This window comes from Phyllostomus discolor, chromosome 12 (genome assembly GCF_004126475.2).
Source record: "Phyllostomus discolor isolate MPI-MPIP mPhyDis1 chromosome 12, mPhyDis1.pri.v3, whole genome shotgun sequence".
In the NCBI taxonomy this organism is placed as follows: Eukaryota; Metazoa; Chordata; class Mammalia; order Chiroptera; family Phyllostomidae; genus Phyllostomus; species Phyllostomus discolor.
This window is the reverse complement of record NC_040914.2, coordinates 43,153,824-43,181,364: the sequence shown is the minus strand read 5'-3', so window position 1 is coordinate 43,181,364 and position 27,541 is coordinate 43,153,824. Positions and strand designations below refer to the sequence as shown.

At 67.5% G+C, this 27,541-nt stretch overlaps 2 protein-coding genes across 2 annotated transcripts; both read right to left on the bottom strand.

The window, feature by feature from the left end:
- Positions 1 to 617: 617 nt before the first annotated feature.
- Positions 618 to 10,890, bottom strand: FES (FES proto-oncogene, tyrosine kinase). Its single transcript, XM_028502201.2, has 19 exons — positions 10,599 to 10,890; positions 9,938 to 10,156; positions 9,582 to 9,755; positions 7,745 to 7,841; positions 7,416 to 7,599; positions 5,941 to 6,078; positions 5,726 to 5,845; positions 5,509 to 5,631; positions 5,238 to 5,424; positions 5,038 to 5,121; positions 4,303 to 4,512; positions 3,909 to 4,031; positions 3,474 to 3,527; positions 2,752 to 2,870; positions 2,354 to 2,448; positions 2,110 to 2,233; positions 1,689 to 1,846; positions 1,434 to 1,556; positions 618 to 968 (listed from the first exon to the last, which is right to left on the bottom strand). The coding sequence occupies exons 2-19, from the start codon at positions 10,145 to 10,147 to the stop codon at positions 826 to 828; spliced, it is 2,466 nt and encodes an 821-aa protein (XP_028358002.1). The 5' UTR covers positions 10,148 to 10,156; positions 10,599 to 10,890; the 3' UTR covers positions 618 to 825.
- Positions 10,891 to 13,181: 2,291 nt separating this feature from the next.
- FURIN (furin, paired basic amino acid cleaving enzyme) lies at positions 13,182 to 23,246 on the bottom strand. The gene is made up of 16 exons (XM_028502205.2): positions 23,085 to 23,246; positions 19,192 to 19,531; positions 18,723 to 18,821; positions 18,508 to 18,603; positions 18,018 to 18,146; positions 17,831 to 17,907; positions 17,412 to 17,500; positions 16,709 to 16,881; positions 16,092 to 16,304; positions 15,588 to 15,688; positions 15,366 to 15,469; positions 15,165 to 15,282; positions 14,883 to 15,062; positions 14,358 to 14,482; positions 14,145 to 14,255; positions 13,182 to 13,939 (listed from the first exon to the last, which is right to left on the bottom strand). Exons 2-16 carry the CDS (start codon positions 19,366 to 19,368, stop codon positions 13,347 to 13,349), a joined length of 2,385 nt encoding a protein of 794 aa, XP_028358006.1. The 5' UTR covers positions 19,369 to 19,531; positions 23,085 to 23,246; the 3' UTR covers positions 13,182 to 13,346.
- Between the last annotated feature and the right edge of the window lie 4,295 nt (positions 23,247 to 27,541).

Sequence of the window (27,541 nt, the reverse complement as noted above, 5' to 3'; positions counted from 1 at the left end):
AAGCTGCTGGGCTTTTATGTCTCTGAACACAGATGTTGACTATCTCCTGAACTTCCCCGAGGGAGGGTCGTTGGGCCTCGGGGCTCTGCTTTGTTCTCGGGTGCCACCGCTCCTCCCGGCTCCGCTTTTCAGTGTGTCCGTGCTTCCTCCTGCCGGACCTTCCCTGGCGATGCTGGCGAGGCCTCCGCTCCCTGCTCTGCTACCCCGCCCGCGGCTCAGTGAGCTCGCGTGGGAGGTAAACGCCCCCCCACCCCCACCCGAGAAGCGATTTCCATCTCTTCAGCCCCTCCAGTCTCCCCCCAGGGAAGCTCTAGCTCTCCCGGACTCTCCCCTCCGTGCTGAATCTCGCGGGACTGCCGTGCGCGCCCGCAGTGTCGGCGAGTCTCTGACGTTTGTAAGCTCATGACGTGCGGGCCTCAAGTGCCCGCCTGTATCTCTGTCTGGGCTGAACTTACGCGTCACGCCGACACCCCTACAGGCCCCGCAAACCACGTGGATTCCGCCCCAGGAACCCTGCCTCTCTCCTTCCTCACGGGGCGCAGTACCGAGGCTCTGTCCTTCCCAAGACCCGCCCCCACCCCACCAACAGGAGCGCGCACGCCCAGAGCACCGGAGGGCACCAGTGGTTTATTCGTTCCGCCTGGGAGAGGAGGCCTGGGCAGGAGCGTGGAGGCGCAGCAGACCCTGAGCTGCATCCCCGCCGGCGGCACGGGGGACAGGGCCGGAGTCCAGAACCGCGAGGAGCCGCCCCACGCGGTGAGCTGCAGCTGGGATGGCGGAGCGATCTTGCCGGCTGAGGCCGCTGGCTTGGGGCGCGGGCCGGCCTCACCGGTGCCGCTTCCGGATGCTCTGCAGCTCCTGGTAGATGGTGCTGAAGCCGGGCCGCTGCCCGGGCTCGTAGGCCCAGCACTGCTCCATGAGTCTGAACACGGCGTCCGGGCACAGCTCGGGGCAGGGCAAGCGGCCCCCTGCGAGGACGGGCACAGCGGCCGGCATGAGGAGGGGGTCTGGGGCCCCCCCAACCCCGCAGCCCTAGGGCAGACTGTGAGCAGTGGAGCCGCTGAAGCTGCGCTGAAGCGCTTCTCGAGGAGCCGCTCTCTCTCCCCAGAGCCCCAGCGCACAGAGGTCCTGACCGCCATCCCGCCGCGCACTAGCTGCACGGCGGCCTCTGCAAGCCGCAGTCTTTCCTTCTGCAAAAGGGGCACACTAATCCCCACCCCCACCCCCCTGCTGTGAGCAGCAAACGAAGTAATGGACAGCCTGGGCCCCATCAGGCGTCTACCCAGCGACCCCTACAGGACTGACTGTTCGGTTCTTGTTTGGCCCCAAGCGGGAAGACGGGAAGGTGAGGGGCTCTGGGAGAGTCCCCCTGCAGCGCGGGGACGGCGGCGGCTTGGCTCCGAGTCCGCTGCCATGCAGCGCGGCTGCCTTACCCGTCTCTACGAACTCCCGAGTCTGCTGATTGCTGAGGTTGGGGTAGGGCGAGGCTCCCAGGCTGAAGGTCTCCCAGAGCAAGATGCCGAAGCTCCACACGTCGCTCTCGGAGGAATAGCGGCCTGCGGGGTGGCGCGGAGGCATCAGCCGGGGGGCCGCCTCCGCCGGTCCGGGAGGTGCACCCCTCCCTGGGCTCCCGGCCCGGAGTGGACAAGGCCCGGGTTGGCACGGGAGGCCTGGCGTCGCCCGCTCACCATAGTTGAGAGCCTCGGGTGCGGTCCACTTCACGGGGACTTGTCTGAGGCCCCCCGAGGCGGCGTAGATCCCGTCCTCCTCCTCCCGGGACATCCCGAAGTCGCTGATCTTCAGGGCGTTCTTCTCTGTGACCAGGCAGTTCCGAGCAGCCAGGTCGCTGGGGACAGCAGGCAGGAGAGGGGCTCACTCAGCCACCGTCCACGCGGCATGTATCACCTGCCTGAGCAGGGCACGCTAGCCACACCCACGAACGAAGGCCGCTCCCTGCCCTGGGACCCACGGTCCGTGGGGAGAGGCTGAGCCCAGCGCTCGCACTGGGCCTGCTGCTTGCCGAGGGGCGCCGGGTGCTAATCATCGCACAGCCCGAGGCTGGGCGGGGCCCCGGGGGCTGGCGGCCCGAGGCCGGAGCTCCTGGCTCACCGGTGGATGCAGCCCTTGCTCTCCAGGTACTCCATGCCCGCAGCCGCGTCCCCCACCATCTGCAGCAGAGTCTTCACCCGCAGGCGGGCTCCCTCCGTCCGAAGGAAGGTCAGGAAGTCGCCCCCTGGCGGGGGGGGCGGGGGGGGGGGGGAACCTTGTTGAGCCTCCTGCAGGGGGCGCTCACTACCACCCCCAGCTGAAGTCCCTGCCCCCGCAGTGCAGTGGTGGGGGGGGCGGGGCTCACCCTGCACGAGCTCCATGACGATGTAGATGGGCTGCTTCTGGGTGCAGACGCCAATGAGACGCACGATGTTGGGGTGGCTGTACTGCTTCAGGATCCTGGAGGGCACGGCTGCTCAGGCTCCCAGCGCGGGGACCTGCGCATCGCTCCCTGGCCCCGGGGACCCGAGGGAGGGTGGGGAGAGGCGCGCCAGAAGAGACAAGCTTGGACTCGAGGGCCAGGAGGCCCGGACGTGTGTGACCTCTAGCAGGCCACTGAGCCTCGAGCCCGCCGCCCTGGCGCTGGGGGGTGGGGGGTCCGTGAGGATGACGACACCACGGAAGTGGCCCCTTGCATAACGCGCCCCGCACGGAGGACCGCCCTGTACAGACCGCAACGGCGACCCCGATTCCTTCACCCACCGCGCTTCCTGCAGAAACTTGGCCTTGAGGTCGGGCGGGAGCGTCTCTCGGCAGGACTTCACCGCCACCGGCGTGTTGTCCACGCGCAGGCGCCCGCTGAACACTTCGCCGAAGTTCCCCTGAAACAGTCCGAGGCGTCTGCCCCTCCGTCCCCGGACCACGGTCCTCTCGTGTCGAGGGACAGCCCTCCTGGTCCCCACCCGCCCTTCGCTCGGTGCCCCGCCTCGGCTCCCCAGCACCCCCTGGTGGGGGGACCAGCACCCCCGCCACAGGCAGGGGATGTCCCCTCCAGCTGCCACGTTCGCTAAGAGACGGGACGTGGAAAACCCCAAAGCCACTTTCCCTTGGGCTGGAGAAGCCTTGTCACGTGTAGGAACCGGAATCCCTTCCTAAGCAGGTATTTCACAGCTCCCGTGGCCACAGTGCGTCTCCTGTCGCGCACGGGGGTGGGGGTGGGGCCCTGGGGAGGCAGCGCCGGGGCGGGGGGTGGGGGTGGGGTGGGGGCAGGACGGCTGAGGGTGCCAGCAGCAGAGCCTCTTCCCTGGCTCCCGGAGGGCGGTGTACGGTGCTGGCCCCGAGGGGAGTCGGCTACGGGCTGGGGCTCAGCCTGAGGCAGGGAGGCCAAAGGGCTCGGGTGCCGGTGCCGAGGGGTGGCGGGCGGGAAGCGGAGCTGGGTGAGGGGGCCGCAGGCAGCCGGGAGGCCAGCAGGGCGCTCAACTCACCCGCCCAATCTGCTCGCCCAACACTAGGTCCTCGTGGTTCAGTGCCCACTTGTCCTGGGGGAGGGAGGGCGGGGGGTCAGAGGTCGGCAAAGGGAAGGCCAGCGGGGCCTGCCAAGGACTGAAACTCCCCACCCAGGCGACCACTCTCGTCTCTTGGTAGCTTGGTTAGTCTGCTAAGTGGCCGCTGGACCGTATGGGGATCATCACAGTCGGATGGCTCTGGGGGCCCGGCGGGGACCTAAGAGGGTGAGCGCCAGCCTGTGAAATGGGGGTGGCCTTGACGTTCCAAATCCAGCAGGTGGCTGACCCCGTACGTAGACCGGGGACCTGGGAAGCCCCTCCCTGCTCCTGGCCTGGCTCGGTGGCCTGAACCCACGCTCTGCAAGGCCTGTGGGGGGGGGGGGGGGCGTGGGGGGGCAGCAGGCCCTGGCTCACCTTGGGCACAGCCCTGCTCAGGACGACGCCGCTCTTCTTGGTGAGGGGCTGCTGGGAGCGCAGCAGGTGGTCGATGAGCAAGGGGATGGTGGGAAAGCCGTCGCCCTCCAGGCGGTACAGGTTCTGCAGGGCAGGGGCAAGCTGGGGTGAGCAGCCTCCCTGGCCCAGCTGAGGGGGCCCAGGCCCTGGGAGGGGGTGCAGAGCAGCCAGGAGAAGGGCCCGCAGAAAGGCGCATCCTGCTGGCGCCCCAGTGCCTGCCCCCGGCCTGGGCGGGCCAGCCGCCCCGAAGGGGTCAGCCCATCGTGTCGCTGGAACGAGGTGGTCCCTGCTGCCCTCCCGAGGCTGTCCCCCCCGGGGGGGGGCGAGGGCAGGGGGTGGGGCCGGGCCCACTCACGTCCGAGGACTGGATGATGAAGTGCCGGGGCAGGCCGTCCCACAGCACGGACAGCACACACTCCTGCTTGCCCTGGCTCTCCCGCACCAGGAAGTCCCCACACTGCGTCAGCAGCTCGGCCACCTCCGTCCGCGGGATGGCCCCGTGGTACCACAGCTGCTCCTGCAGGGGCTTCTGCACCTCGGGCACCAGCTGCAGTGGTGGGGGGAGCTGGGGAGGGGTGAGCGGGGGTCACTCGGCCCGCCCCTCCGGGGAGGCCAGTAGGCCAACTCAGGGTCGGGGGGGTTGCTGCCTCACATGACCCTCCGAACCGCTGGAGAGGCGGGCAGAGCCATCCACAGGCCCCTGGAGCAGGCTCGCTCCAGGCAGAGTGGGGATGGGAGGCCTGGGCTTGGCGGGGCCCCAACCAAGCTTTTGCCTTCTACCCCAGGCCGCGGCCTCCCAACCACTCCCGGAGCAGGAAGGGTGGCAGGGCAGCCAAGGCTGCAGGCCCCTCTGCACGCACATGTGGTGGCTGGGGTCGGGGGGCACGACGGGGGGGCGGGGCGAGCATCTGTACCTGGACACCCAACAGAAGCAGCCTGGGCAGAGCCTTCTCTCTACCGGGGCAACCCAGTGACTTGCCCGGACCCCAAGGTGGGAGGGGCCTAGGAGGACGTTTCCGAGACCCCCCGGCCTGGCCCACCACCACGTGGAGAAGAGGCAGAGGCGTGGGCCCGCCTGGGCTCCACTCACCGAGAACTTGGGGCGAAAGATTCCTGAGATGTGGCTCTTAAGGATCTCCAGGGTGGGCGTCCTTCCCCCTTCCCGCTCATGCTCCTGAGGCCAGGGACAGACGTCAGCGGGTGGCCGGGCTTGGGAGGCGGAGGGCGAAAATGAGGAGCGCGGCCCGGGCCGGCCTGCAGGGCGGCCGCGGTGGGCGGTGGGGTGCTCACCGAGGACGAGGTGGAGTGGCGGTCGTCCTGCAGGAGCGCCACCGGGGGCGGCTCGCCGGGGCCCAGCTTCTCCAGCTTGGCCTGCAGCAGGTCCTGCTGGGCCTGCAGCTTGGCCTGGCTGCACAGCGCCACCTGCAGCCCCTGCAGCTCCTCCTGCAGCACCTGCCTCTTGCCCAGCAGGTAAACCCTGCCAGCGGGCGGGAGAGAGGGCTCAGCCTTGCAGGCAGCAGGGAGGGCAGGTGAGAGGCTGCTGCAGGTGGGACCCACTCACCGCTGGCGGGGGTGGATGCCCTGCTCCTCCTTCCGGAGCTCCCGCTGCAGTTGGGTGACCACTTCCTGCCGGCTCAGCACCGTCTGGGTGGCCGCGGCCAGCTCATCTGTCACTGAGGTGAGCCTGTGCCAGGAGGAAGGGCCGCGGTAGTGCCGGCCTCTCGGACGCGCCCTGCAGACGCCCCCCGGCACCCCCGCCCCGCCGTCCTGGCACCCACGTGTGCTGCACGCTCTCCACTGTCAGCTCGTTCAGCTGCAGCTCCCCGGGCTCCAGGGCTTCGCTGTCCTCCAGCAGCGACTCGTCGAACGTGACGCAGGGTGGGACATCAGGCACGGACCTGTGTGGGGCAGGGGGGGTGGGCAGGGGGAGCGTGCCCGGTCAGGGAGCAGGCTGGCAGGCCCTGCTGCCCGGCAGGGGCGAGGCAGGGCTTACCCGAACTGCTGCAGGAAGCCCTGGTACTCGGTGTCCGGCTGGATGCGGGCGACGGCTGCGGCCATCGCCTGGTGAAGGGCCGCCACCTCGTCCTGCACCAGGCTGCTGATCTCCAGGTACTCCTGCAGGATCTCCTTCCTGCCGGCAGACGGGCCCCGGGTCAGCGGGGGTGGGCGGGGGGGGGGAGCTTGGGGCCCCTCACTCTGAGTTGGGAGTCGGCCGGGGGCGTTGAGTGCCGCGTCATCATTTACCGGCCGAATGACCACCGGCAGATTACTGACCGGCTCCTGGTCTGCACTTCCTGCTACGTGTCCCGGGGGTGCTGGGAGTCCCACGGAGGGAGAGAGGTGTGCGTGGAGTGTGCTACTCAGGAAGTGCTGGCCGAACGTGCGCTACCCTCCTGTCTGCCCCGGGCGGCCGCCCCGCGCACTGGGCATAAGCTGTCGCCGTGCGGCAGCCGCCACATGGACACCCCCAGGCCCAGCTCCTCCCCAGCGCCCCAGCCGCAAGTGCCCATCTATGCACTCGGGACGTCTGGCTGGACACCACGTGTTGAAAAATGAATTCCTTTTCCTCTCTCCTGAGCCCGTCTCTCCCAGAGCCTTCCCCGCACACGCTGACAGCTACTACCGTGTCTTCCGGCCCGATCCTTGGAGCCGCCCTCTCTGCTCTACTTCACACCCCACTTCCCATCCCTGCAGAAACCCCGCTGGCTCCGCCCTCAAAGCACCTCCAGGACTGACCGCCTCCCGCCTCTGTGGGTCCGAGTAGCCACGAGCTGTGGTCTGCAGTGTTTAAGTAGCCTCTCGTCCTCCCGTCTGGTTCTCCCTGCCCTTGTCCTTGTCCTTGTCCCCAGAGGTCTAGTCTCAACACAGCCAAGTCCTCACAAGGGCCTGCTGCTCCCTCCGTACCCCAGCAGCCCCCGGGCCTGGCCTCCTCGGCCCTTCCTCAACTCCACACCGGCTGCACCGGCCTCCTCGCTCTGGCCCGCTTTCCAGCATTCTCCCACCTCAGGGCCTTGGCCCTGCGGTTCCCTCTTTGTCCCAGCATCCCCCGCTTCAGTCCTGCACGCTGCGGCCTTTTCAGGCTGCTCTGTTTGAGGCTGCCCCTCGCCCCCCTTCCTTGTTTCCACTTTCCCCACAGCACTTATCACTTCCAGCGTGCCTTTCTCTTTTGTTTCCTGACTCTCCCCCCCGATACTAATGATCTTAGAGAACAGATATTTTTATCTGCGTTTTCCTCTGCGGTATCCCAGAGCCTAGCACGGTGCTTACTCAGTAGGAGGAACCCCAACACTAAGAGGCCCTGGAATAATGCAAACCAGATGCAAATGGACCGGCGATGATCCCCGGCCCAGGACCTGTCCTCCCGTGATCGCTTCCACGACCATCGCTTCTACAGGGCTGACTTTTCTGGGTGCCGAGGCAGGGTGACGGGGCTGGGGCGGGGCGGGACAGGGGGTGCCTCGGGCTCACAGGATGCGCGCCATCTCCTGGTGCAGGTCCTGCAGCGACTGGAGCAGGCCGGGCAGCATGAGCTGGTGGTGGTGCTGGTGGTGCAGCTGCGCGGCCCGCACGCCGAGCACGTAGCGGTTGTGGTGCGCAAAGAGCTTCCACAGGCTGCGCACGTACTTGTCCTTGGCCCTGTCGCGGTCCTTGTCTGCCGGGCCCAGGGGGGAGCGGGGTGAGCGGCAGCACGGGGGAGCGGGGTGAGCAGCAGCATGGAGGAGGCCGAGGCGGCCCCCCGCCCCCCCCCCCCCCCGCGCCCTGGGCACCCGCGGACAGGTCGGAGGGAAGGCACGCACCTTTGCTGGACTCCTGGTATTTGCGCCGGGCCTGGGCGCTGTCTCGGGCCAGGGCTCGGTACTGGCTCTTCAGCTTCTCGATGTCCTGGCTGTGGGTCTGGGGAGAGAGAGGAGGCGGTGTGGGTCAGCAGGTCCCCGGGGCAGCGCACCCAAGCCTGCCCTCCGGGGAGGGCCTGCAGACCTCTGGGGCCTCCCCTCTGGGGTCAGAGGAGCTGGACCAAGGACAGGCCCTTGGGGCCTGGGGGAGGCTGCCGCTGCCCCTCCGAGGCCCGGAGTGGTGGCAGGCGGTAGGCGGGGCCAGGCTGCAGGCGGGCAGAGCCCCACACTTAGAAGGCCTCCGCGCTTGGTTCAACGCTGTGCTGACACCACGTTGAAACGCTCACGGGATCTCTCACCAGGGCCCCCATCTTCACTTCCCACTGAACCCTGCGAAGGGCGTTCCTGGTGGCGGGAGCCACAGACAGCTGAGACTGGCACTCCCATCCCAAGTCCCCTGTCTAGGCGCTGGGATGCTCTCGGGCCGGTTCTGCACCCCTCTCCTCTGAACCTCAGGCTCCCCATCTGCCACTGAGCCAAATGTATAGGCCGGATGAGCCTTTTCCTTCCAGGGCCAACTGGTGAACACTCTAGGCATGTCGGCCATACGGTCTCTGTGGCAATCACTCAGCTCCGCCGTCGTAGCTCTGGAGTGGCCACAGGTGACCTGAGAACAGATGTGCGTGGCTGTGTGCCAGCAAAAGCACCTGGAACCACTGGCCCACCCTGCGTTTAGACAAGGTTCTGGGGGGAGAGAGGCGTGTATCCACGCCGGCCACCAGGGGCCGCTGTAGGCCCGCGGCGAGGCCAGGCTTTGCTCTGGTGGGAGAGACGGTGCAAGGGGGCCACCAGCACGTTGGATTAGAACGACAATTTTCAACCTGGTGCTAATTACTAAAATCCTGCGGCACACCAAAAAATATTTTTTGGGCATTCAGACCAAAAAAAAAAAAAGGTATAATTTTGACTTACAAAAATAATCATAATAATTACCTACCCTTTTTGCTCCAGAGCTTTGTTAAAAAAACCAGTTGCCTACACTTGTAGGTAAGGATTTCTGGTAGCAGGAGCTAACCAATCAGACGCAGTCTTATCATGTGACATGACCAGTAAGAGGCAACTTGGTATTATGTGGCCTACCTGCGTGTGTTTATGGTTCAAGACGGGGCAGTCGCACCGACAGTTATTGTTGTGCCGGCCGTTGCCATTTCTTTCTTTGAGGGTTGGAGGGAAAAGAGACCACCGCCCCCGACCAAAGCGTCCAAAGTTCCTGCAGCGCAGCAGCTGGGAAGTGCTGACTGAGAAGGCTGGGAGCACTCAGACAGATGAGTGGCTCTGTCTCACGGCCTCTGGACTGAGGAGCTGGGCAGCGTGCAAATGCAGACAGGCTGACCTCACGGCCCCGGTGTGTAACCTCTGTGTCGGGGCCTCGGGGTATCTCTGGGACCCCGGGAAGAGCCCACCTAGGCCAAGGGCAGACAGACTGGCCCTCATTCCTCGGTCCCTCAGCTCCCAGAGCCAGCGGGTGCCCTGCGGGCAGTGAGTCACAGATCTGTGGTCCCCAGGCTGCGGCTGGACCACTCATCCTGATGCCCGGGCACACAGTAGGGTGACAGAAAATGCACGGGGAGGCCCTGCTGTGCGCCAGCCCGAGAAGGTGCGAAGGCAAGTTTCCGGGAACAGGCCTGCGGTCGGGACTTCCACTTTCCTGTGAATCCAGGGGCGCTTGTACCAAACCAGCCCTTTCAGCTCAAAACGCAGGCAGAGGGGGGCCAGGTGAAGCCCCCGGACGCCCACCCACCTTGGTGAGCTCCTGCTGCAGCTGCTGCCACTGCTCGCCGTAGGTCTTGCGCAGCTGCTGCCGCACCCCAATAAGCAGGCTGAGCTTGCTGAGGGGCCCGGAGTTCAGATCTTCTGCGTGCTGCCTCAGCAACCGGCTCAGGCCCTCCGTCTGGCTGGTGATCTCTGCCCAGGACTGCAGCACGGGACGGGTGAGACGGGGCAAGGGGGCTCCGGGGCCCGGCCTGCCCACTCGCTAACCCTCCCCGGGGGGTGTTCGGGAAAGGAAGGGGCAGGCAATATCCCTGGAACCTCTAGGAATCCTTGGGGTGAAGGTGGGAAGGGGGCGAGGAGGCCTCAGGCCCCACTGAACCCCACCTGGCTGATGGGGCTGTTGAGGACGCCCCGGCTCTGGGCCCCGCAGTCCTGCAGGGACATGTGGTGCAGCAGCCCCGCGTACTCCCGGTCACTCTTGACCCGCTGGGCCATCCACTTCCTCATGCCCTCCAGCAGCCGGAGCTCGGCCTCTTGCATTTGCTGCACCGCCCCGTGGCCCTGGGGGCTGCACAGCTCCGAAGAGAAGCCCATGGTGTTGTCCTGCGGACGGACGGAGTGAGAAGGGGCCACAGGTGGGGGAGGCGGCAGCAGCGGCTGCTGCTGCTGCTGCAGACGGAGGCCTAAGGCCGGGAGGCTGAGGGCTGAGGACCCAGAGAAACTGCAGGCGGGTGGGGGCTGGGGGCCCGTCCGGCAGAGATGCGGCCACAGGTGCAAAACCCCACCTCGCCTGGGACTGACTCTGTTTCCTGTGTCTCAGGCTACGGCCTGGCGCCAGGGGTCCCCTCCCAGTCCTGGAACAGAACCACCCAGAGTCGCCTCCTGTCCCAGGGGTGTGCCAGCCTGGGCCCCGCTCCTGCGGCCACCCCTGCCTGCCCCGGCCGGTCCTGTGTCCACTGTGAACCTGTCGGGCCCCAGCCCCTGCTCTCCGGCCACCACCCGCTGCCGGCTGCCTCCCGGGTCCTGGGCAGGCATTCGGACTCACCGCTCCGGCAGCTGCTCCGGGGGCCCGCGGGGGACCGACTTAGGCCCAGCCGAGTGGCCAGTTCCTGATTCGGTGCTTCCTCCTCCCGCGGTTTCAGTTAGCTCAGGCCCTGGGGCGGGCCGCCGAGGGGAAGGGGCGGGCTGTAGCCCCCCTGCCTGCCGGCCCCCCCCTGCCCAGCCCCAGCCACACAACCACGGAAACGGAAGGGAGGAGGGGCCGGGAAGAATGGCCCTGCAGAGGGCAGCCTGGGCCAGGGCTCCCCAGGGCCTGGGGTGGGGACGGGAGCGGCCCCGGGTCCCCTTGTGGAGGGGGAAGCGCAGGGGGAGGCTGCAGCCGGCGCCGGGCCTCGGACCCTGGGGGTCCCGCGGCAGGCAGGCCGGCGGGTAGCGCTAGCAGCCGCCCAGTGGCCCCAGAGGAGTGAAAGTGAGCGCAGCCCAGATCCTCCGCACCCCGGGCCAGGCTCCCCAAGGAGCCCTCCCGTGCTGGGCTCCCTTGAAATAAAATTTCCCAGTACATCTACCTGGCAGAGGCCCGGTCCTGGCGGGCCAACCACCCCTGCCTACCCCAGGCAGGGGCTTCTGTCCCAGGGAGACCTGAGGGGCGGGCTTGGGGAGCGGAGAGACAGCTGCCCAGCTGGGGCTCGGGCTCCCCCCCGCCCCCCCCAGCAAGAGCACCCCGGCCTGCCTGGCCCCACCGCGGGCCTCAGCCCCACACCCTGGGACCAGACCCTTCCTTCGGCCCAGGGAGACCCTGTGCGACAGGGACACAGGCTGTGACCGTCCGCCCTGCTGGAGGCCAGGCCTGTGGGGGTGCAGCTGCTCGCTTGTCCCGCCCCCGGGGGCTCGTCCCCATCTGCTCCCTACAGCAGGGGTGTCAACCTTTTGGTGTCTCTGGGCCACACGTGACATACACACACACTAATGGAAACCGATGAGCAAAAAAAAATGTTTTAAGTAAATTCACGATTTTGTGTTGGGTCGCGTTCACAGCCATCCTGGGCCGCATGCGGCCTTCGGGCTGCGGGCCGGACACCCCTGAAAGGGAGCCCTCAGTGGACAGACTTCGCAGTCCTGGCTCGGGCCCCTCTCGGGGCATGCAGACGTCACACCGGGCATCTCGCCCCCCGGCCGTGCGATGCCCCCACCCCCCGCCCCCCCGCCCACAGGATGCCGCCCCAAGGACCTGGGAAGAATGGCGCCACCACACTGGAGACCAGGTCTGGTTTGCATAGTCTGCACGTTTAATCACTTTAAAACCTCTAACGTTATCTCGTGTCCATTAAATAGAACCAACAATGCCGGGCCTGTTTAAATTACAAGGAAAAGAAACTGCTGTGCGCCAACCCAGTATCTTACAAAACCAGCCGGGCTGGCCACAAGGGGGCGGGACGGGGCACCCCCCCGGGGCAGGTGGCTGGGTGCCGGGAGGGGCCGGGGGACGGGAAGGAGAGGGCTCCCAAACAGAAGGGGGCTGATTGTCCTACTGGGAGGGGTGCGAAAGGCACGTCAGGAGAGCGGAACTCGGAGGGGCAGGCCGGGCCCGTGCTCTCTCCGCCGGGGCACAGTGATGGAGGGCACGGTGCCGCTGCCTGCCCACCCCTGGCACTTGGAGGGCTGGCGACCCGTGAGCCCTGGGCACGACAAGCCCCATCTGGAAGGGGGACAACAGCCGCCCCCAGCCCCCCCCCCCCGCGATCTCCCTTCCCGAGGGCGCCCCTGGCCAGCCTCCTCGGGGCTCGGGGCTCAGCTACACCTCACTCCCCCGCAACGAACGAGCTGTGGCCCCCACACCGCGGGGCCAGGGCGGCCGGGGGAACAGCAGGGTGGAAAGTAGGTGTGGGGAGGTGGGTGGTCCAGCTGCTACCCCCATTAAAAATACAAAAAAAAAAAAAAAGTCAGCATCTAAAGTGAAATCATCACAGAGTGAAAATATATCCTCAAACAGCCCCTGAGATCCCCACAGGGGAAAGCAGCATCGGGTGGGAGGCGGGAGGGGCCGGCCGGGCCACCGTCCTGCCCCCCACCCACCCAGGGGCTCCGAGGCCGTGAGTGCCGACAGCCCAGGCAGCCCCGGGCTCAGAAAACAGGGCCCCGGGCCCCAGCGGGAGGGGAGGGGGGCCAGGAGGCCGGCGTGGGGGGCTCGGCGGGGCCGGCCTCGCGCAGCGGGCCGCCGGCCGCGGTGAGCAGGGGGACGCACACGCACACGCCCCGGAAGCACCTGCCTCGCCTTGGTCCCTTCCTCCCGCCCCTGCTCCCGCCTGAGGCGCGTCGGGGGTGGGGGCGCTGCCCGGGGGTGCGCGAGCCCTTGGCGGTGGCCTCCGCCGTCACCTGCCCCTCGGCCAGCCTCCCTGCTGCCCACACGGGGGCCGTTATTGCTTTAGAGGGGCAGGGGAGGAGCTGGCGCCGCAACCCGGTCGGGGGCCCGCAGAGAGAGGGGCTCCCCCTCTTTCCCCCCCGCAGGGACCGCTGGCCGGGGCCTGGATGGCCTCGCAGAGCTGCCCAGAGGTTTCCCTCCTCTCCTCGCAGAGGGCGTGTGGGGGGATGGGGTGAGGCCCCCCTGCCCCCCAGCCGGTCCTGGGGCACCCCCCCTCAGGCAGCCAGGAGGCCCAGGGGGAGGGTGGGAAGCCGTCTCTGCCCCTCCTGCCTCCTAGCTGGGGTCCGGACCCAGTCCCGAGATAAAAAAATACTTTGGTGAGTTAAAAAGTGCCCGAGGAGGAGACGGGCTGGAAGGGGCAGCGGCGGGCGCTCGTCAGAGGATGCTCTGGTCTCTGATGAAGGTGGTCCTCTCGCCCCGGCTCTCGTCCTCCTCAGAGTCCGACGGGCACTCCTGCCAGGCCTCGGGGGGCAGCCCCTTGTAGGAGATGAGGCCGCGGTCCATGGTGTACACCTTCACCCCCCGGAAGCTGAAGCCGGAGCGCAGCTGCAGGACCAGGAAGACGGTGACGAAGACCAGGACGATGAAGGCGCAGCTGAGCCCGGCCACCACCTCGGGCAGGTGCGAGGGCAGCAGCCCCGCCCGCGGCCGCGGCTCCACCTCCACCTCCGGAGGCGGCCGGCTCGGGGGCGGCAGCTGCTTCGGCGACTCCCGGCTGCCCTGGCCTTGCCGGGAGCACGTCTGCTCCACGGGGTCCAGGAAGGCGTGGCCGGGGCAGGTGAGGCAGTCCGTGGGGGCCGGCCCGCGGCACGTGGCGCACGAGGCGTGGCAGGGGGCGCAGACGCTGGCGCGGATGGTCTCCACGTCGTTCTCCGTGCTGTAGTGCGTGTCGCGGACTTGGGGGGCGGAGCCCGGCGGGCAGCGCTGGACACAGCTCTTCTCGTGCAGGGAGAAGCCCTCCTCGCACACTGCCGGCGGGGGAGACGGGCGTCGGCCATGCTGCCCCACCCCACCCCCCGACCCGCCACCGCAGTCCCCAGGGGCCCCGGGGCCCAGGACGGCGTCACCCCGCAGGCTTCAGACCCCCTTTCCGCCCAGAGCACGGCTTTGGGACAGGGACCCTCTTCCCCCCCCAGCCTCTGGCCCCACGCCCCAACAGCACCCGGTACTGACCCACACAGGCCTGGCTGGACGTGAGGGTCTTGCAGCCGCTGCTCTCGGGAGCTGTGGGCAGCCCCTCGGGGGCCGTGCCGTACAGCACGAGGGTGAACTTGGTCAGCGTCCCTGTCCCGGGCAGGGGGGAGGCCGGCGTGAGTGGCGCTGGGACCCGGCACCCAGACCCCGCCGGCTCTCCCCGCCCACCCCGGCCCCCGTGTGCCCCCCTACCGTAGTTGTTGGCCTCGCTGGTGTTCTCGATCTCCAGGACCCACTCGCCAGAGGGGTCCTCGTCCCAGGAGTGGGTTGTCATGAAGGCCCAGTCATTGAACCCGTCGGCAGAGTAGTCGTGCGGCCTGAGGGGGCAGGGTGCACACGGCCGTGTGAGGCCTCAGGGCCGAGCCAGCAGGTGCCACGCCCACCGCTGGCGCTCCCCCGGCAACACCAGCCCTGCCGCCGGGCTGGAGGTGCCTGCGGGCCCTGACTCCCCACGGGCCACGTGTGCTTAACCAGAGGGTTCTGGAGACACGCAAGGGCACTGCACATGGCAGGCACACGGCCTTGGCATGTGAGGGGTGGGGCCGGGGGTTCCTGCAACACGGGACAGCCCCACGGGACGAAGCCACCCCTTGGAAAGTGCCCGTGGCGCCCGGCTGAGGGTGGTCGGCGCCCGTCAGGGCTGACTGGGTGCAGGACCGAATGCACACATGTGGGCTCAGGGGAGTGGGCGGGCTGCGCAGGGGAGCGGGCAGGCACCTGGCGGCCAGCAGAGTGGAGCGGGTGCCCATGGGGCTGACCAGGTGGATGGCCAGGTCGCCGCGGCGGTTGTAGGACAGGGTGAGGCGCGCCTGCACGTGCTCCAGCCTCGTGATGTGGCCGGCCTCCCCGAGGCAGGCAGTCACGGTCCTCCGCACCTCCAGCCGCTTCCCGATGTCCCTGTGAGGACGGCGGTCCGTCAGCCCGGCCCATGGGGACCCGAGGACACCTGCCGCCGCTCTCAGGTCCCGCCCGCCCTCCCAGCCAGGCTCTGGCGCTCACCTGGGCTCAGTGAGGATGTCGATGATGCACTTCCGCTGGGGGGGCACCGTAGTCCAGTTCTGGGCCAGGGCCACCATGGCGCCTGCGTCCAGCAGCCCGTAGCCGTAGGAATGGCTCACTGTGGGGGCAGGGGAGGCAGGGTCGGCACCCAGCACTCCCCAGCGACCCCCGACCCAGCCCCCGGGGCCGCCCGGTCCTCACCTTTCCGGCCCACACCGTTGGTGGACCAGTCGTTAGCGTTGAGGTGTGCTGGCTTTGAGGTCTGCACCACCAGGTGCTGCATGTCTCGCCAGGTGAGGTTCTTACTGCGAGGGAGGGAGAGGGGAGGGGGAGAGCCTGGGCTCAGTCTCTCCGCACAGACCTACGGCTGCCCTGCAGGGGGCGCCGGTGGGGGCAGGGGTGGCCCCAGCTCCCGCCACTCACTTGGCCTCCAGGGTGAGAGCGATGATGCCGGCTGCCAGGGGCGCGGAGGCCGAGGTGCCCGTGTGAGACTCGGTGCACTTCTGCCGCAAGTCCGTGGTCACCTGTGGGGGACGTGGCACGGAGCCCGGGGTGAGCGCAGGGGGCCCGACAGGCCGCCTGGCCACCCGCCCTCTGCCCACGGGCCCTGAGCACACAGGCGAGGTGGCCAGCCGTGGCCGGGACACCCAGGTCCCAGGGCGGCCTCGCCAGGGACAGGCCAACGTCCAGCCCTCCAGGGGCCTTAGTTTCCCGAGGAACAAGAGGACCGCGCTGGAGGGTGGATGCCATTAAGAGCGACGTCTGGTTTTAGGGAGGACCCACCCTCCTCGAGGGGGGGCCCCCCAGCTTCCGCGCCACCCAGCTGCGGGCATGTGGGGCGCAGATGGGGCTTCTCGGAGCCCGCAGGCAGCCCCGCCCCCCCCTCCCCTGGCCCCGGGGCGGGGGGGTGGGGGGACAACGACTCACAATCTGCTTCTCGTTCTGGTTGCCGCTGCTGTAGGTCGTGGCCAGCGTGGAGGAGCAGGCCTCGCTGTACCAGGGCACGTTGCCGAGCTGCGTGGCGCTGCTGATGGACAGCGTGTAGATGCTGTTGGTGTAGCCGTCGCAGTTGCAGCTGTCGTGCTCCCGGCCCCCGTTGCCCGAGGCCCAGACGAAGATGGAGCCCAGCCCCCCGCGGCCCTGCGGGCAGAGCGGCCGGGGGTCACACGGGGACGGGTCTCTGGGGAGGCCTGACGGTGGGGGGGCGGGCGCTGCGGCGAACTGGGAGGGCTGGGGCCTCGTGCTCACGGACCCTCTGTCCACCCCCAGCCCCGTGGGGGGGGGGGGGGGGTCTGTCCAGGCACAAGAAACAGGCCTGGACCACCACGGGGACGTTCAGTGTGGTGACCCCAGAGGGCGGGACTACGGGTGATTCTGATGCACTTTTCTCCTTCTCTGCCCGTCTAGCCCCCGGCCGTTCCAGCGCACACGCCTTGTGCAGAGTGAGCAGTGAACGCGGGGGCGAACACACAGGAGCAGGAGGCAGGAGGGAGAACGCCGTGGGGACGAGGGTGCCTGCCCGCCTGGCCGGCCGCCCGCCCCACCTGGCTGACGCCCCGGAAGAAGGCCTCCTCGGCCAGGCGGGCCGGCCCGTCCACGGTCTTGCCGTCGTCCTCGGGGCCCCAGCTGGCGCTGTAGATGTGGATGTGGTTGGGGTTCAGGCCCAGGGAGCGAGCCTCCACGGCGTCCGTCACCTCGCCGTCCAGCATGCGCACCCCTGGCCACGGAGGGGGGCGGGTGAAGGGTGCCGCGTGGGCCCGGCTGCCGGGGCACCCCGCCCCCCCTTGCCCTGCACCCAGGGGATGCACAGGGGAGGAGGGGAGGGGCTGGGTGCTGGGAGGCCCAGAGCCCCACCTCCCCGGCCTGCCTCGTCGTCGCCTCACGGGCAAGACCCGGGGAGGGCGAACAGGACACGGCGGCGCTGGACCACGCACTCGGGACCAGCACACGGCTCTGGGCCCCCGGAGGAGCGTGGTGGCCGAGGAGGCCTGCCATATGGGGACTCAGAGCGGGCGGTGAGGGTGCAGAGAGGCCCTCGCTAGGCAACACTCCCCCTCCCCCAGCCCAGGGCCCCGGGGGCTGGCGGTTCGGCGCGTCAAGTCACTGAGAACCTTCTACGGAACAGCCCGTGAGGCTGAAAGGATCCGCAGTGGGACAGCGGCAGGCAGTGGGCGGGGGAGGAGCGGACGGAGCAAAGCCGCACCCCAGGGGCCCCCCCTCCAGACGGCGGCCCCGGCCCGTACCCACCTCCGATGCGGGCGTTGTAGGCCACGCCCACGCCGCAGACGCCGTTGTTGGCCACGGCGGCCACCTCGCCCGCACACCGGGTCCCGTGCCTGCAGAGCCAGGAGCGCGTGAGTGGTGGGCGCGGCCCGGCAGGTGCGGCCCCAGGAGCGGAGGGTCACGAAGCCCCTCCACCCGTGACCTGCGGTCCCACGTGTGAGCCCAGTCCCCTCCCACACACTCCCCTCGGTGCGTGGCCACCTCGGCTCCAGCCAAACCCTCCCGCAGAGCCCCGGGGGGTGGGGGGGTCAGGACCGCAGCACAGACGCCAGCCTCTTGGACAGCCCGAGCCTGCCCCAGGCTCAGCCTCCCTGCTGCCTCGGGGGAGGAGCCAGAGGGGGGTGGGGGCGGGGGGGTGGGGTCGGGGGGCCGTGGCTTCTGACCTGTTGTCGTTCATCTGCGTGTAGCGAGGCTGCGGGTCAGGGTCCTGGTCGTTGACATCGAAACTGGCCCCGGGATCCTGGAAGGGACGCGGCTGTGGTCAGGGGCAGCCCGGCTGTGCTGGTGGCAGGGGACCGGCCCCTAGACGTCCTCTGAGGGCACCCCAGCCGCCCCCCCACGCCCGCTCACGTAATTGCCCGCCAGGTCCGGGTGGTTCTTCTCGATGCCGTCGTCCAGGATGGACACCACGATGCCCCGCCCGGTGTAGCCCTGGGCCCAGGCCTCCTTCACGTTCAGGTCCCGTTGGGCAGCACCAGACTGCGGGACACCCACCCCGGCACCCGGCCCTTAGGAGACGGGGCTGGCTGTGTGAGGCCAGGGTGCCCGGGAGAGCCCCTGCACCACCCCCAAGCCTCCTTCTCCACCCGGCCCGCTCCCGACGTGCCACCCCTGGCGGTCTGGGCCCCGGGGACGCGTGAAGAACTGTGGGCGGGCACCCCCTCCCCTGCCCCAGGCTCAGCGGGACGGGCTAGGGAGGGACCGCTCCGCAGACACCAAGAGGCGGACTGAGAAGAGGCCTCAGAGTCAGCCTCGCCCCCCCACCCCCACCCCGGGGCCCCTCGGTGGACGGAGGGCTGCACCTGGCGAGGAGCGCCCAGGGCCCAGGGAGGCGACGTACCAGGTACCACTGCTGGGGAAACTTGGGGTCCGTGGGCTCCTGGTACACGTCCCGTTTGGTCCGCCGTTTCGCCACCTGCTGCTGCAGCCACCGGACCTGTGAGGGGGCAGGGGGACGGTGCGGGTGGAGGGGGGAGAGCAGCAGAGCGGCGCTCCTGAGCGCGGGGAGGGGCGGGGAGAGGGGAGGGGAGGGCCGGAGGGGCCGGGCGCGCTCACCTGAGGCTCCCTCTGTAGCCGGCTGTGCCGCAGGTGGTGGGGCGACAGGGACCGCTTTGTCACAGCTCGATGCCAGAAGTGGTAATAGTCACCGAAGATCTGTAACAGGGCAGGAGGCCTGAGCTGGGCTGTCCATCTGTCAGTCCCCAGGGAGTGGGGGGCCCAGGCGGACGGCAGGCTGCAGGGGAGGCACGCAGCAGCAGGGGCTGGTGGGCACCTGCTCCCCCCCGCCCGGGACGCAGCAGGAAGGTGCGGGGAACTGAGGGGGGCTGCCCCTTCCGGGGTCGCACTGGTCCTCTGAGTGACGCATGGAGAGGCCCCAGGACAGGCCAAGCCGACTGCCCACATCCCCTGACCGCCCCAGAGAACACAAGCCCCACCGTTCCTGCCCCCAGTGCCAGGACCCCTGCCCGCCCCCCCCCCCCCGTTACGGCCCCGGCCCAGGCCAGCAGGCGGTAAGAGCACCTACCTGGCCCTGGTTGAGGAAGCCATGCTTGCGTGCCAGGCGGTCCGCCACAGCCGGGCCTCCGGAGATGTGCACAGCCCAGGTGTTGGTGAAGACCTCCTGGCCATGGGCACCGGCCACCAGCAGGACCGAGAGTCCTGCCGCTGCTACCACCCATAGCAACCAGGGCCTCAGCTCCATGGGGGGGAGAGGGGGCCGGGACCGAGGAGCCCGCGTCTCCTTGGCCTGGTCACAGGGCCTCGGCTCCCACGTGCCAACACACTGCCTGCGGCCCGGGGCTGGCTGGCGGGGGCATGGGGCCGAGGCGGGCAGGGCTGCGGCGGGAGGACGAGGGCCGCCGGCTCTGGGAGGGGCAAGGGAGGAAAAGGCAGAGAGTCAGCCCCTCAGTCACGGGCTCAAACTGCCTTCCCACCTGTGTGTGGGCCCGCAGACAGGCCAGGAAGGGGCTCTGGGGGAGAGGGGTGAAAGCCCAGCCCCCCAAGGTCAGCTGGAGAGGTGGGCAGGGGGACCCCCCCCACACACACACACAGCTCCCAAACCTCTCCCCACACAAGAAGATGCGATGAAGAATATCAAGGTAAGCCCCGGCTGGCGTGGCCCAGTGGGCTGAGCGCCGGCCTGAGAACCAAAGGGTCGCCGGTTCGATTCCCAGTCAGGGCACGTGCCTGGGTTGCAGGCCAGGTCCCCAGTACAAGGCATTTGAGGGGCAACCACACACTGATGTTTCTCTCCCTCTCCTTCTCCCCCCCTTCCCCCTCTTTCTAAAAACGAATAAATAAAATCTTTAAAAAGAAAAAAAATATATATATCAAGACTTGAGTCACTGAATAAATGCTCACCAGAATCTAAGTGAAAAGTCGGGTCACAGGCCAGTATGTACACTGGTTTTTGTTACAAAACAAAAAGCCAGTTTTGTTTCCCAAACACTATTTATACACACGTGTTTATATATAACCGCAAAACAAGATCTGGACGGACACGCTGAAATGCCAACAGCGATTCTCTCAAGACGGTGAGAACCACGAGTACTTTTATTTTCTTCTTTGTGTCGTTGTGTGCTTTCCAAATCACCTAGGCGGATTTTATAAAGGGATAAGACGCTGGCCTTTTTAAAGTTCCTTAGTAGGCGGCATCTACGCAGCTCACGAGGGTTTCCCGGTTCAGCGAAGCTGACCCAGCCCCGGAGTTATCTGCAGTAGCGCACAGCCCCTGGGAAGAAAAACGGGGTGACCCTGGCTGGGATGGGGGCTTTGGGGGCTCAGCACAGGGATCGGGGCGGCTTCCCCTCCCTCCATGGCCCGGACCTTTGACCACCACGAGAGTCAGGGGCCCGGGCTCTTTTTTACTGTTTCCTGGGGAACGCTGGGGCCGCCCAGCCCTCTCCGGCCCCCGGCCGGGGGGCCCCCAGCAGCCCCCCTGCTCCCTCCACGCCCACCGGCCTTGCGTAATCCGAGCGGGGAAGCCAGGGCAAACACTGGCTGCTGAGCCAGGAGCGCCAAGGTGAGGCTGAATCAATAGCCCTCGTGTTGTTTTTCCTCCTTCGGCAAACAGACAGCAGGACCTCTCTACCAGGGGCCACATAACTGTCCCCACAAAGCGCCCCCCTAGCTCGCCAGAAGCCAAGCTCCTGGGGCGGGGACGTGCTGGGGGAGGTCCCATCTCAACGGCAGGCACAGTGCCCGCCGGGGTGCCCCCACGCCCCCTCCCGAGCGTGGCTCACCTGGGGCCCTGTGAGCTGGGCGGGCCGGCTCACCCCAGGAACCCTTCCTTTCTCCGGGGCTGCCCACGGCCCCTACCGTCCCCCCGCCCCCGCGACACTTCTGCTCTGGCTGCAGCCCCGCCATTCAGGCTGGGGGGACTCAACACACTGCTCCTGGGGTATTTTCAGTTTACACCAAAATAACCTGACAGCTGATGGCAGGAGGCGTCTACAGCACAGCCCCTCACCCCGGCGGGGCAGAGTCCACGGGGCTCCCGGGCAGGCCTGGAGGCCATAGCCCCAGGATGCCTTGGGCGGCCAAGTTCCAGAAAGCTGGCCTAAGCCATGGCTGGGCAGCCAGATCTCTGGCCTTAGGGGGTGAAGGAACCCTAAGTTCCTCGGTTAACAGAAGATACTGGGGCCCTGGGGGCAGAGACAGATGGGGAAGAGGCCTCGTCTCCCCTCGTGCCACCGTGATAGCTGCCTGTTGGGTCCAGATGTCATGCCAAGTCACCCCCTGACCACAGCGCTGCGAGCCTGCTGGGGCCACCACACCGAGACCCGGTGCCCCTGGGCCTGGCCCCGGTGCCGGCTGCCTGTGGGTGGAGCGGCAGCTGCACGGCGTTCAAGGTGATTAACCAACTATTTAATTACCTTGCAGCACCCGGAAAGAAAGCAGGCTTCAGGCGCAACTGAACAATCCCCAAGCAAGGGTGTGCTGGCTACGCCCGCGTTCCCCGCTGTGGCGGGGGGGACATGGCTTCCCCAAAGCCGAGATGCGCCCCCAGACAGGCGGCCCAGCCTCAGCAGCCTGGAGGGAGCGAGGACCCCCCTGTTTCCCAAAAGCGCAGACACTGAGAACAATGAATGAATGGGCTTCTCCCCACCCCCATCCCAGACTCTGACTCACCCTCTGAGTCCCAGTTCTTGCTGTATTCCTAGCCTTCCGTGATGCCCTCTCACATGGGGCTCAGCTCCCGGCCGCGGCCAGAGGGGGCCGTGGGCGCTCTCCATGGCTGTGTCCTCTCTTTCACCGGCCCCTGGAAGCTCCGGGCACAGACGGCCTTTCCGGGGCACCCACACTGAACCCACCCCCCGAGGTCTGGCTGCTGCTTCCCAGGCGCTGGGGTCTGGCGTGGACAGGGCTGCCTGGGAAACCCGATCCGTCTCCCCTTCCGGTCTCTCCTCCCAAGCCAGGTCCAGTCACAGACATTCACTCCCGGGCTCTCCTGAGACTGTGACCTCCAGTCCCCACTCCACTCCCATCTGCCGAGTGATCTTAGATAAGTCACTTCCTCCCTGAGCCTCAGTTTCCTTGGTGGTGAAAACTGCTAAACCAGAGGTTTTCAAAGTTGTGTGTGTGTGTGTTTTTTTAAGCCACAGAATACTTAAAAAAAAAAGAAAGAAAGAAATCAAATCTTATATGGAAGCCCAATTACAGTAAATAGTAACGCTGGGGCCACTGTGGTCGGGTCGGCTCAGGCTTGACTAGTCTGCTGTGCCGTGTACACACCTGGCCGGCAGCGGGCCAGCCCTCACTAGGCCCCATCGCCAACCCCTACGGCACGGCCCAAGCCACAGAGACCCCAGCACTCTCCGGAGAAAGAAGGTCTGCCCCCCAGAGTCAAGGAAGCGTGGGGGGGACGGAGGGGAAGCGGGTTTTGATCTGACGGACTGCTGTCAGACCCGTGTGGCAAGCAGGCCACCCCTCAGTCCGGCCACCCCGCGCGAGCGGCGGGGGCCTCCGCCAGGCCTCCCTGGGAGACGGTCCCAGCACCCACCTGAGCCGGCCTCCTGTCGCCGCCGCCGGTCCCGCACCTGAGTCTCCGACCGCCCAGGTGTGCGGGCGAGGCTGAGGCCCCCGCTGGGAACCACCCCGCGCGCCCCCTACAACAGCAGGTCCTCCCTCCCCAGGCGCGGAGGAGGCGAGCCGGCGGCGACCCTCGGGGGACGGCGGCGGGGGGGCGGGAGCGCCCATGCCTCTGGAATTCTCTCCCCATCCCGCCCTCCGCGGGGCCCCGCGACGCTTCCTGAGGTCAGAGGGCTCGCCCGGTCCCCAGCGGAAAAGTACCGGCGCGGGCAGGGCCGGGGCCGACGCGGGCGCGCGCTCAGGTGGGCTCCCCCGGCAGAGGGCCCAGTCCGGCGGCTCCCCGGGGCCCGAGTCCCGCTCCCCAGGCCACGCGCCCTCGCCTCTTACCTTGGGGAGCCCAGGCGGGGAAACTTTTCCAGGCGAGCGCCGCGGCGGCTCGGGCCCCCCTCGGCCGAGCAGAGAGCCCGGCGGCGGGGCCTGAGCTCCGCGCGCTCCCCGCGCCCGGCAGCAGCGTCACCGCGCGGAGGCGGGCGGCGCGGCGGCGCAGCCTCGGCCCGGCCGGCTACCAGGGCACGGATCGGCCTGGGTTCGGGCTCCGGCGCGGGCGGGGGCAGCGGCCGGGCCGCGGCGGCGCGGCTTGTTTACTCCGGCCGCTGTCAGCCGCGGCGGCCCGGGCTCCTCCTCCTCCGCCGCCGCGCCCCTCCCCCGCGCGGCGCCACCTCCGCGCTCCCGGCCGCCGTCTCCGTCCCACCGCCCCGCCGCCGCCGCGCCGCCCATGCCGTCCCGGCCCGCGTGGCCCCCAGCGGCGGCCCTACGGCCTTCCGGGGCGCCCGCCGCTCCCGCTCGGGGCGAGCAGGAAGCCGGGCCGGGCGATCTCAAAGCCCTCGCGGGCGCGTCCCCCAGGCCCCACTGCCCGCGCCCCGGGCTCGGCTCTACGCTCCGCGAGCTCCCCCGGCGGGAGGCGCGGAGACCCGAACTCGAAACCGTCGTCCTGAGTTGGGAAGGGCTGGAGGAGCCGCTCGGAGCCCAGTCTCGGCTAGATCCTGGGGCGGCTGGTCCTCTCCCCCCACTTCCCACTCCTAAGCCGTGGTTTGGGCACGACGGGGTTCGGGCTCTGGGTAACCGATCTGGGGCACCCCACCTGTGATCGAACTTCACAGCAGCGGGCAAACCCCGAGACCTGCTGTCGGAGGAGCCAAGATCTCACTTGTGTGTGTATCTTCGCAGACAGGTGGATAAACAGAACAAGTAGTCCCCCCGCCTTTGCATTCAACTGACCGACAGGCAGCCGGCCAGTCGCTTGACATTATCGCCTTCTTATGTACATTATTTAATCCACATAATCCTTTCAAGATGCCGTTAATCCCATTTTCCAGATACGGAAACTGAGGCGGACCAAGTTTAAATAAGTTGCCCTAGATCCCAAACTAGCAGGCCTCAGAGCCGGGAAGACGTGCGTGGGGCTGTAGCACAGCCTGGATCCCAGCACTTGCGACACGCCAGCCAACTCGGCTCCCTCCCTGGGTCCCTGCCCTAGAAAACGTCTGTGCCACTTGGCGAGGATGCCCCAGCCTGAGCTGTGAAAGACGCGAGGGGAAATGTGGCCAAGAGCTCCCCGGGCTAGGTTATTCGAAGGTCGCGGAGCCGTCCCTGCCCATCCCTTCCCGTTCACTGCGAGATAACCTGGCTGCGTGGTGTTACGTTAGCCTGTGGCCTCCTCCGCACAGGCTCGGGGATGAGGACAAACACGAAGGAAGCCTGCTGCTTACTGGGAGCCAGGTGCTGCTCTAAGCTGTTCCCCCGGAACTCATTCCTTCCCCGCCGCAAGCCCCGGGAGGTGGGTGTGATACATTGATTTTCCTTCAGGCACCTTCCACGTGTCCCTCCACGTTTCACACCGGACGAGACGAAGGCGGGAGGTGTGAAGGGAGACTCCCGAGGACTCGAGATGGGACGAGTCAACCGGCAAACCTGGGTTCAAACCCCTGCCGCACTAGTTTATGCCACCTTAGACCCACAGCTTAATGTCTGAGCCTCCATTCGCCCCTCTAGCACGGAGATGCTAGTTAATGTACCATTTGGACACCCTTGCAAACGCTGCAGGCACCGGAAACTTGGGGAAGGGTGGGGGTCCTGAAAGCTGAGCTGGGGGACAAGCCTGGGGGTGGGACCGGTCTTGTCTCCAACGAGAGGCTGACTCTCGGGGGGCCCCCCAGGGGTAGCCCCACCAGCGCAGCCAGCTCGGTGGGGAGAACAATACTTCTGCAGTCAGACCCAGGGAGGCAGGAAGTGAGTCACGGCTCTTCCTCAGTCTGTGAGCAAGAGAGCCCGCAGAGGGGAAACTGGGACAGGGCTGGCCCCGTCTGGCCTTGGAGCCTCTTCCCACTTCTCCCGGAACCCAGCAGAAAGGTCAGGCCCGCCAGAGAGCTGTGCTGGCCGCCTCTGGGGGCCCCGCCCATCCTGGAAGTGGGATCCCGGGGGTGCCTCAGTGGGTCTGAGGGGGAGCAGGGGGAGGCCCTTGGAGGAGAACTCCCCAGCTTCTCCCAGCCCGGCCCTCCAGCCCGGCCCTGGGCAGGGTGCGGGAATCTGGAAACCGAGTTGCTCAGAGGTGCATCACTCGGAGGGGAGGGCCGAGCGAGTGGGCGCCTGTCTCTGCTGTGCCAGGAGCCTTCTCCGCCTCCGTCCCGGTCCTGTTTGAGGGTTTCCCGAGCAGTTGGACTTGACTGCGATTCTGTGGCCAAGGAGAATGTGGAAGCCGCTCTCCTTGAGGCCCCTCGGGGCAGCCCGCCCTCTGGAGAGCCCTTTATCTCGCTGGCACAGGGCCCGCGGGCAGGTGTTGTTCGCTTTGTCTGTCGGGCGAGGGGGTCAAACTGCTGCTGGAGCCCAGGGCCGGGGGCCCCATCGATCTCGGGATCACAAGTGACCACTTTCACACAGCCCTCAATGGGTGGGGCCAGGGCACAGAAGGGGGGCAACGGGGAGGGTGTCCACCTGTGGGGAGGAGCGAGGCCCGAGGGAGGAAGGGGCTGTGAATCCCAGAGAGAAGGGTCAGCCAGCTAGGTCTCTGTGTCCCCGGACTTGGGGCTAATCTGGGAGGCTCCTCGGAGCCAGCACCCAGTGAAATCCGCCTGGTCACCCCCATCGCCGGCACTGCCAGCGTCCCTGGGGAGTGCTCTCCGGGGGGGTGGGGTCCCCTTCATTTAAAACGCCCTCTCCACTCTCAGGCCCCTCGAACAAAGCCTTCGGCAGCAAAACCCACACCTGGTTTTCATCAAAATGTGTATACCACATCCGTACACGCGTAGAGGTTCACACAACAAAATTGAATTGTTTTCTCTAAAAGGGTGGGATTTGCAAGCTTTCTGTTCTCTTTTTTGCGTCCACGCACTTTTCAGGTATGTCTACGGTAACTCTTGTAACACACTAACAAAGCCTTAACGTCACGCGAAACGGAATAAAGCATGCCCATACTTCACCATCCGGCTCCAGCACACCTGGGTCGCTCCCGGACACTGCTGGGCAATGGCCAGGCCCCTCCTATCGCAACACAGGGCAGGGCCCTGCCAGTTCTGGCTAAACCGCTTTGGGCAAAACCTCCCTTATATGACGGGCAGGCAGGGTGTCTGTGGGTGGTGGGGAGGAGCCAGCAGGGATTTGGTGGTGAAATGGCTAGTCCTGCCAGGACAGGATCCCGGCACGGCCAGCCCTCGTCAGGTTCCCGGTTACTGGGGTGGGTCTGCCGCATCCCAAACTCTCTGGTGGGTTTCAGGGCCCCCCTCTTCTGTGCCTTCTGCCTTGCCTTCAGTGTCCAGCCAGTGCTGCCCGCAACTGGGCACCGAATAGGTGCGCTGGGCACAGGCTAAGCAGACAGACGTTCCCTGAGCGACTGCTGAGCCCTGGGCCCTGATGCCCGTAGCCGAGCCGCTCACGGCGTGTCCTGGGAAGCCAGCAGCTGCGTCCAGTGGGGCAGGGAGGGGGTGCCCGGGACAGCCAGCATCTTCCCCAACCTGTGTCCTACTGCGTGGCCCTGCGGCTCCAATGCGCCCCCACCTCGCCTCCTCCCTCTTGACCCGGAGAAGTCAGACAGACAAACACGGATTCTTGACTTTTCCCGTTAGTCCTGGCACCGGGAAGGGGTTTCTCGGCCTCGGCACGCTGACCTCCTGGGCCGGATCCTGGTTTTCTGTGGCGCTGCCTGCCCGATGCCTGGGGTGTGTTTAGCAACATCCCCGGTCTCCAAACACTGCTTAGGTGCCAGCGACACCCCCCCCCCACCCCCGTTACAAGCAAAAATGTCCCTACACGGTGCCACGTGTCCCCTGGGGGCCGGATCGCCCCCAGCTGAGAACCGCCGCTGCAGAGCGAGGAAGAGGGGTGGCGTGCAGGCGGGCGCCGCGCGCCGCCTGCAAAGCCCCGGGGGCGGTCTGCTGGGGACTGTGCGCCCAGACAGCTGGCAGCGAGGGAGACACTCCCAAACCCCACACCGCCGGGCCCGGCAGCGCAACAATGGGGCCATTCAGTGTTGGGGCGAGCGGTCTTAAACGGCTCTCCACGACATCTGAGGACACGGCTTTCGGCGGCGCTGACGGTCGCGCGGAGCCCAGGAGAGGGACGGTCGCGGCGATCGAGCTCTGTTTCCCGGGCGGGGACGTGGGTGAGGCCGCTTCGAGCTGAACGCGTGTTCAGACGGCAGGTCGGCGGCTGCCGGGGAGGGGGCCCGGGGCGGGGGGAAGCTTTGGGGAGCACGGCGGTGCTGGTCTCACGGGCGTGAGCGGACGGCGACACAGGCCGAGCCGCACACGTTCAAGTGCGCGCAGTTGACGCTGTGTCGGTCACACCTCGAC